Source organism: Benincasa hispida, chromosome 7 (assembly GCF_027475165.1).
Source record: "Benincasa hispida cultivar pf3 chromosome 7, pf3_genome.v1.1, whole genome shotgun sequence".
In the NCBI taxonomy this organism is placed as follows: Eukaryota; Viridiplantae; Streptophyta; class Magnoliopsida; order Cucurbitales; family Cucurbitaceae; genus Benincasa; species Benincasa hispida.
This window is the reverse complement of record NC_143484.1, coordinates 60,380,081-60,389,156: the sequence shown is the minus strand read 5'-3', so window position 1 is coordinate 60,389,156 and position 9,076 is coordinate 60,380,081. Positions and strand designations below refer to the sequence as shown.

The 9,076-nt window shown below is 30.2% G+C and overlaps 1 protein-coding gene across 2 annotated transcripts; it reads left to right on the top strand.

Annotated features, from left to right (window-relative positions):
* Window positions 1-1,779: 1,779 nt before the first annotated feature.
* On the top strand, window positions 1,780-6,173 carry LOC120081199 (OVARIAN TUMOR DOMAIN-containing deubiquitinating enzyme 4-like). 2 transcript variants are annotated; one of them, XM_039035897.2, is made up of 6 exons: window positions 1,780-1,951; window positions 2,273-2,394; window positions 2,574-2,614; window positions 3,489-3,587; window positions 4,571-4,725; window positions 5,939-6,173. In XM_039035897.2, exons 1-5 carry the CDS (start codon window positions 1,909-1,911, stop codon window positions 4,719-4,721), a joined length of 456 nt encoding a protein of 151 aa, XP_038891825.1. In that variant the 5' UTR covers window positions 1,780-1,908; the 3' UTR covers window positions 4,722-4,725; window positions 5,939-6,173. The 2 variants fall into 2 exon arrangements, with proteins under 2 accessions (XP_038891825.1, XP_038891826.1); XM_039035898.2 differs by having other exon boundaries at window positions 5,905-6,173.
* Window positions 6,174-9,076: the final 2,903 nt, after the last annotated feature.

Genomic DNA, 9,076 nt, shown 5'->3' with positions numbered 1-9,076 from the left:
AAGAGACTAGTCTACAAGGGTACGTTTTTTGAATATTTTCTTCTTCTTAATATATATCCGTTTTCGTCACATATATTCTTTGCGCGTTATGTAAAATTAAAATTAAAAGGGGGAAAAAAAGATAAAATAGTGCAGCAAAAAACAAATTTATTGATTGAATATTCATAGTTGTTAGATATACTATAATACACTTGGAATGTTGATTGATGTTAGATATATTGTTGATACACCCATATCTTACCTAAAGTATATGCTCTTTATATACTCGTATCTTATACCTTATATATTGTTGCTACACTTGAATATCATGTTTATAAAATGAAACATATGGTTTACTTCGAAATAATAAGGTACTAATTGAAAGTTGGTTATTGTTAAATATACTACCGATACACTTGAAATGTTGATTGATATTGGATATACTACGAATATACTTATGTCTTACTTTAAGTATTTACTGATCGATGTCTTGTACACTCATTTCTTATATCTAATATACTGCTGATACACTTAAAATAATATGCTTATAAAATGAAACATGTATGTTTTACTTCAAAATATGTTACTAATTGAATGTAGATTGGTGTTAGATTTATTGTTAATACATTTTATATGTTGATTGTTGTTAGATATACTACTGATATACCAAATTTAAATACAAAGATTACAACTTGATTTAAAATAAGACAACAAATCAATTCATCAAAACTAAAATTAGAAAAAAAAAAAATACTAAATCAAACAAAAGAGCATTAAAATGAAACACAAAGATCTCCTATAATCAAACAAAAAAAAAACCAAACAAAAATAAATAAAATAAAATACAATAAATGAGAGAGAAAAAAATTGTTATGCAAATAAAATTGAAAAAAATACGTACATGATGAGTGTATCAGGATCGTGTTAAAAAGAGAAGAAAAACAGTGATTGAGAGAAGAAATAATATTAAAGAATTGAAAACACATGCATGAGATAAGATTTAAAAATTGATACTTAGGTATATCAATTAATTGATACACCTATGATGTATATCGATATGTGCGGCTACCAAAAGCTGAAAGTTGCATAAAAAAGAAGAGTAAAAAAATTGGTATTTAAAAAGGGCAAAAAAACGACATTTGTATATACGAAAATTTAATGTTGGTTTTATTATCTGCAAGTTTTAAAAAGTGTGTGACATGTTCTTTTTTTTATCTTGTCACCTATCACAATTTCTCTTTACTATGTTGTAACCATATTTCTATTTATTTAGAATCAAGATTAAAAATAATCTGCATCCCAAATACATATTATTAATCTATAAACTATAATAACCCCGAATCATAATGATAATTCCAATGCCTCAAACAATCCCTAAATTAAGAGGCTATTTTTAGAGAAAGTCTAAAGATCTCAAAATTTAGAGACTAGGATTGTAAATCAACCTAAACAAAATTATGATAATCGACAAATGCCCCTCCAAAATCCGCATCCATGTTCAAGGAAAATGGACGGATTATATATTGGGCCGTTTGAGTGGGCTTAAAAGGCCCATATTGAAACAGAGTGCAGTTCCACCAACATACTAGAGTCTCCAGAGCGATCCACGTGTTCTTCGCGCGGGAATCTTTCAATCAGAAAAGAATGGGGAGAGATGTGAAGTAAAGGCAATAAGTTCGTTTGAAACTGATCTATCGGCAATGGAATCATCCCTTACAGCTACCTGCGCCCGAGAAAGCACCGAATTCGATTCTCTGTGATAGCAACGTTAGAGCATACACTTTTATCGTTCCAACATTCTGCAGGTGATCTTCCAATTTTTTTTTCTTGTCGAGTTTTGAATTTTTTTACATATCAGAGGGAGTAGGCACTGTATTCAAGCGTGTTTTCGTATGGTGTTGTCTTTACTTGCTACCCTAGATTTTGGTGATGCGAACGCTGGAAAGTTCGAATGGTCAATTTCAAATAATCCGTATGTTTATTTCATCGATCTTCAGGGTTTGGAATTTTCGTTTCGTATGTATGTTGTTATGAAAACGATTGATTGAAGTGAAGCCATGCGTAACTATCAGATGTCTCTGTTTTTATTGCTTCATGTTGTTGCGCTTTTTTTATTTTGTTTGTAGTTGAATAGAAAGTAGAAACAGATCTTACGTTTTTCTGGGTGTCTTGATTTTATTATGTTTTGTCAGAAGTGGCACATCGCTTATTCCCCCTTCTGAAAAAGAAAAAGAAGTTGCAAATATGACTCTGTAACGACCTTTGTTCTGAGATGGTCTTTTGTTGAGGACAGGAATTCCTGGTGATGGAAGATGTTTGTTTCGATCAGTGGTTCATGGTGCTTGTCTCAGATCGGGGAAGCGGGCTCCAAGCGAGGTGCTTCAGAAAGAGCTTGCAGACGAGCTCAGAGAAAACGTATGATCCTAAGTTCGTTTCTAAGGGTTTTTGTAAACTAAAATACAAAAACGATTATTGCATTTCAAATAATACAATCCTCCAAGTTCCTAATTGATTTTACTTGTCACTAGTATTACTGCCCTTCCATTGCAAACAATCAATCCTCCAATTTCTAATTAACTGAATGGTTTGAACAGGTTACAAATGAGTTGATGAAGAGGCGTTTGGACACTCAACAGTAAATTTTCTTGAGGACTTTTGGTTTATATTATGCAGAGCTTTTTATACATTACAATTTCATCACAGTTTCACTACTATTTACCTCAATTACAAAAACAACAGCAATTACTTTATGATTTTCAATATTGAATTAAACCTGAATTCAGTAAGCATTGAAAAATTGGATCATTCCATTTATTTCTGTTATTCTCATGGACACGAGATGATATGTGTTATATATTATTTGTTAAGATTTGACTGTTTGTTTCAGTAGTTATGTAATAATAAAAAAAATATTAAAATACTGTTTTGGTTCACTTTGAGGTGTGTTCAATTTTAGTTTTGATACTTTTAAATGTCCAACGTTAGTCCCTGAATTTTTAATAAATATTAAATTTTGTCTCTGTTAATTTTCATTGAAATTGACTAAATAATGATAATAATTTCTATGCAGATAAATATAATATGTGAATATGTTTTAAAAAATTTAGAGTAAAAATGTTAATAAATAACAAATGTTTTTGAAAAAAAAATCAACCACGAACAAGTAGTAGGGACTGAATTTAAGATTTTTGAAAGTTATGGTATTTTATCCTTAAAAAAATAGAATGGGTTAGTAGTTGCTGAATCATTATTCACAAGTTTATTGAATTTGATACATCATACAATAAGTATCAAGTGCTACATGTTTTAAAAGTTTAGATAGTTGCTATTTGTGTTATTACGGTAATTATGTTATTTGTTATCAGTTCTTTATATTTACTTCATTTTACCTATAAGCAAGTACAATCTAGATGAGATTTGCTGTCTGTTTATTTAATTTCTTTTATTCTTGCATTTAAATTAAATTGTAATAGACAACAGAGAATATCCAAGTTTGCACTGGTTGGCAGGTTTATTGAAGGTGACTTCAGTCAGTATGCTAGACGCATGCGCCAACCACATGCATGGGGAGGAGAACCTGAGTTACTAATGTCTTCACATGTCCTACAGTAATCTCTCTGTTCAACCATTCTCCTTGATGCAGTTTTCTCATTGATGCATCTCTTCAGTTTGTCACGACATGCATTAGATTTCAATTATTTGAAGCAATCATCTACATTCATAATGTTGGGCTTCATGTGGGTCTTAAGGTGAACTGAAAACTATTAATAACACGTCGCCTTCTCTTTCCTTATTCAATCGCTAAAGCTCCTAAATACAACTGTTAAGATCATATCGTCTTCTCTTTCCAAATTCCTAAATAGAAGTTCCTATACTGCCTGAACTTTCTGAACCTTGATATATTTTCATCATCAATGGAATCTCCCTAGAGTTTTCTGCCCACGAGTTAGACTTGTGCCATTTGAAGTTGAGAAACTGAACCTAGATGTGATAGGTAGGTTTACCCATCTTAGACTATAAGTTATAAGGCCTGTTATTATTACTATATACCATCTTTGTTGAGTTATATTCATGTTGCATTTGTAGCTTACACTTGCACAAACTTTGTATAACTTCCTATAATTCCATGTCGAGATGACATATAGATACCTCATAATCCAGACGGAGAATGTCTTGTTTTGTAGTTCGAGTTAAGGATGTAAATATCCATTGACATTTCGATATATTCATAAATTGAAGAGTTCGACATCGATATTAAATATCCATTGATATGTCTAACATCTTCTATAAATGCTCGTAAAACATAAAAATGTCAGTTCGGTATGAATAGGAATACTAGTAAGAATATCCATAACTTAGGTTGAGAGTAAAAACAGCCTAGTTATTAATAACTTTTTTAATATAAATTTTGTGACTTACAGAAATATCCGTCAATATTGATATTTTATTGATATATCTATCGATATATCCATAAAGTTGAATCCTTGACAACAATATTTAAATCCTTGGTTCAATGATATGGTATATTGTGGTATGCCAGACCATGGTGCATTCTTCTGATAGGTTGACTAGTTTTTGTGGTTTTTTCAAGGATGCCAATCTCAGTCTACATGAGGGACAAGAACTCGGGAAATCTTAAGCTCATAGCTGAGTATGGGCAGGAGTACGGCAAAGAAAATCCTATCCGCGTCCTTTTTCACAGCTACGGACATTACGATTCATTGAAGGCTCCATGCTATTAAAGAAGTAATGTTCCTTGCTTCCCTATCTATTAGTATTTGCTTCTGTTCAGAAAAATTGTGAGGGATGTGAATGGTAACTGTTTTAAAAATAGTTTCTCCCCCTCTAAGAAAAACCTATTTCTTTTAATAATAACTCTGAATTTGATAAGTCATTTTGAGTTATCATCGGTAGATAGTAGATAAGATATCAATTATCATCACAAAAGTCGATGGTTTGGTATCCTACTTCCACTCTTGTTGAACTCGGAAAAAAAAAAAGCTACGAATTTAAGTGTTTAAACGTTTAATAACTAGTAACATCAGCTGTACATAGGTGCAGCCTCAATAACAAATGAAATATCCAAATGAAATCATTTGACATGTTTTCTCGAAGTAAATGTTTCTAACCCTTCGGTAAAACTTAAGAATCAGCGTTTTGTTGAGCAAATATTGTTTTGTTTTGTTTTGGTTTGTTTTCTAGCAGTCAAAAAGTTCATTGCAAAAACTCAAGTAATAGCATCATCATCAACATTTCTCCCTGCTCAAACACAGTTTGATGATGCTAGGAAAGTTATATAGAATATTTTATTTTGAGAAATCAAGTTGAATTTCATGAGTTCCAAAATTGAGTCACAAATTTGGAGTGAGATATTTGAATCTATGATTTTCTTAAGTGGCGATAAAAAATTTGTATTAGAAATCTTTCAGATACTTGTTTTTAGGGTAAAGGACAAACTGACCAAAATATTTGAAAGAGCAATGCTCCCCTTCCTCTACGCACAAATTTTTTTACTATTTTAAATATTTAAATGAAATCATTAGACATGTTTTCTCAAATTGAGTCACAAATTTAGAGTAAGATATTTGAATCTATTATTCTTTCAAGTGAATAAAAAAGAAATTATATATTAGAATTCTTTCAGACGCTTGTTTTTAGTCATTATTTATGGTAACGATCATACTGATTGAAATATTTGAAAGAGCAATGTTCCTCTTCTTACAAAAAATTTTACTATTTGAAACATTCAAATGAAATCATTTGACATGTTTTCTCAAAATAAATGTTTCTAACCCTTTGCTAAAACTTAAGAATCAACGTCTTCTTCAGTAAATATTGTATTGTTTTGTTTTGTAGCAATTAGAAAGTTCATTGTAGTAACTCAAGTAATAGTGTCATCTTCTGCATTTTTTTCCTGCTCAACAGAGTCTCATGTCAGCGCATTCTTGTCTGGATGTAGGTTGGTTGAAAACGAAGCGACGATAGATCTGTTGACCTCATTGACGGAGAAGAAAGAGGGAGTGGAAGAAAATTAGAGAGGGAAAATGTTTGATGATGCTAGGAAAGTTTTATAGAATATTTTATTTTGAGAATTCAAGTTCAATTTCATGAGTTCCAAACTCGAGTCACAACTTTGGAGTAAGATATTTGAATCTATGATTTTTTTATGTAATAATATTAATTTTGACCTTAAACTCGACGAGCAATATCAAGTTTAACTTTTATTTTTAGTATAATTGGGATAGAGAGATTTGAACAACAGATCTCGTGGTTTCCAACACACTTAGATGTCAATTGAACTATGTCGTTGTAAGATATTTAACTTAATATTTATAAAATTTTCACTACTTGTCATGAAATCTATGAATTTTGGTAAAGTGATTCAATGTTTAATTTGTGTATCAATCAAATTTATTTTTATAAATTAACGAGTTTGTGAGTAATTTTACACCGTTTCCTAAATTGAATTGAGGTCAAATTTGTAACATTTATTTTAATTTAAGGTCGAAGGTGATTAAATAATTTTATTGGTCGGAATTGATAATTAACGTTTCTCCAAATATTTATTAACAACATAATGTCAAATAAAATTTTGATTAGAGAAATGAGTTTGAAAAAGTAAATAAATTTTGCAGACAAATAAAATTTGATTAAAGAAATTACTTTGAAAAAATAAACAGAATCTTGGATACTAGAATAAAATTTCCAGAAATATCTTTTTGTCCTCAAGTTTTAGCTCTAGCTTTTATTTCGTCATTAGCTTCTAAAATATTTCACTTTCAGTTCTTAAATTTTGAGTTTAATTTCAATTTAATCTCTAGATTTCAAAATGTTTGAGTTTTAGTACTTAAATTTTGAATTTTATTTCAATTTAGTCTCTACATTTCAAGATTTACATTTTTAACTTTTTTTTTTTTTTTTACAATACGTACTTTCAATTTTGGCATTTATGTCTATTAATTAACTTAAAATAATTCTGAAGTAAAATTTTAAATTAATTTTAATAGTGATGGAAAACTAGTTAAATTTAATTAATTATAATTCTATTTAAATTAATTAATGAAAATTAACACTAAAGATAGTGAGTATTTTGTGAAAAATCAAGATTCAAAAGTGTATGAATATTGAAATCTCGAGACCAAATTGAAAAAAGTTCAAACTTCAAGAGTAAAATTGTAACATTTTGAAACTAAAAATCAAACTCAAATCTTAAGAACTAAAATTATAACAATTTGAAACATATAGACCAAATGAAAATTAAACCCAAAATAGAGAGACCTGAAAAATATCTTTCCCAATAAATTTTGGGCTATTAATTTTTTTTTTATAATTTGTAGAAATACAAGTTATTGACTGCTTCTTATTTGGAATAATCATGAAAATCCAAATGAAAATGCATTAACTTGAGAAGAAGAATCATGTAAAAAGATCATCCTTGTGTTTAATGCTTGCAAAACTATTTATCCTAGTTACAACTCTAACCTTTATAAAAGAATCAAAACTTGTCAAAGGAAGTTGATGTTGTAGTAGATGAACGCATAAGAAGATCAAACCAATAGACCATGCGTTGAAAAGAATTATAAAATAAGAAGACGACAGACGCATGAACGATAATATATCTAATTAGAGTGTAAGTTGGGAGCTGATTTGAATGAGCAGTAGAGCCAATGAACTGACTACACGATGAAAATGATAGAACAGAACATGGAATTAAATGCAAAGCGTGTCAAACAATCATTAGAAAGAGAGGTGAAAAACAACCAAGTGAAGCCTATAAATAGCTCAAGTCTCACACACTAAAAACTTCTTCTTAACCTTCTGATCATTGTCCAACCCTTACACACCTTCATCTGTCTCACCATCATATTCAACCTCTCAAGCTTCATCCATACTTTAAGAATTCTAGGTGAGAACTCATCTTCTTCTTCACAAAAGGGAGAGTCTTATCATCCATTTCATCAGCACAAGTGTAGTAGCCAACTATAAGAGCCAAAAAAAGCAGGAGATCGTGACCGGCGGCTTGATACTCTTACTTCTCTAAACATCTATTTTATGTTCTATCTTGAATTTATGTTAAGATATTGGCATTGTGATTACACATCATTCTTAATATAAATCATGATCTCTATCATTCTTCATTCATCCATTTTCTCAATTTTATCCGTAATGGGTTGCTAGATTGTTAATGGGTTGGGAAGAATAAATTAACATTCTTACGAGCTTTGAAGTGGACGTTTATCTTGTTTAATGTGTGTGCGTAATTCTATTGCTCGAATATGTCTGATCAATTGGTTACATAGAAATAGCTGACTACTTGAGAGAGTAAGTGGTTGTAGAGATCATTAAACAAGGAAAGTAGTGACTTTAGAAATAAAAATAATATTTTGTTTATTTTAACTTAAGCATGCATCTTAGAAATAAGATTAATGTAGCATAAACATCGAGAAGTGGTTACTTCACTTTGTTAAGTTAAAGATATGACCGAATTCTTATGTATAAACTCGAATGAATGTTGGTGCATCTTCTCAACCTTACTTTATTCATTGATTTTTAGTTCGCCAATGCAAGCTTTCTCTACTTGTGTTGCATTTTCATCATTAATGCATCTCATTCTCACATTCAATGCATATTCATCTTCACTCTCACCATCACTTTCTCCTCTCACCCTTATATTTCCTTCCGTTTATCTTTAAGTAATTGTCATTTTATTTGTATAAACTTCCATCAATACATTAATTAGTTGATATGAGTTTGGAAATCATTCATTAAGACCAACATTAATCAATTGTCACAAAGTCTCATTGTTTGACCCTTATATTTATTAGGAAACTTCAATCAAATTTATACTTAGGTTTGATTGGAGAAAATTTGCGTTCAATTTAAGCAACAGAGCAAACAATATAATTATTTTCGAAGGCCAAACACTTTTCAACAACATGCAACAGAGGATCGTCGATTTCAGTAAAACTACTGGCTTGCTTTAATGTATAGCAGTGTAGCTTATTTTAATTGAAGCCAAACATGTACTAGAGGCGGTGGAGTAATGCTTCACGGTTTTCTTAGTGCATGTTTGAGAGTGATGTTAAAATTATTAACA

Excerpts from the sequence above, each read along its gene's own strand:
- LOC120081199 (XM_039035897.2), top strand. The coding sequence starts at position 1,909 with ATGCGAACGCTGGAAAGTTCGAATGGTCAATTTCAAATAATCC. Across the intron at positions 1,952-2,272 it reads TGGTCAATTTCAAATAATCC|GAATTCCTGGTGATGGAAGA; the intron begins GTATGTTTATTT and ends TGTTGAGGACAG. Across the intron at positions 2,615-3,488 it reads AGGCGTTTGGACACTCAACA|GTTTATTGAAGGTGACTTCA; the intron begins GTAAATTTTCTT and ends ACTGGTTGGCAG.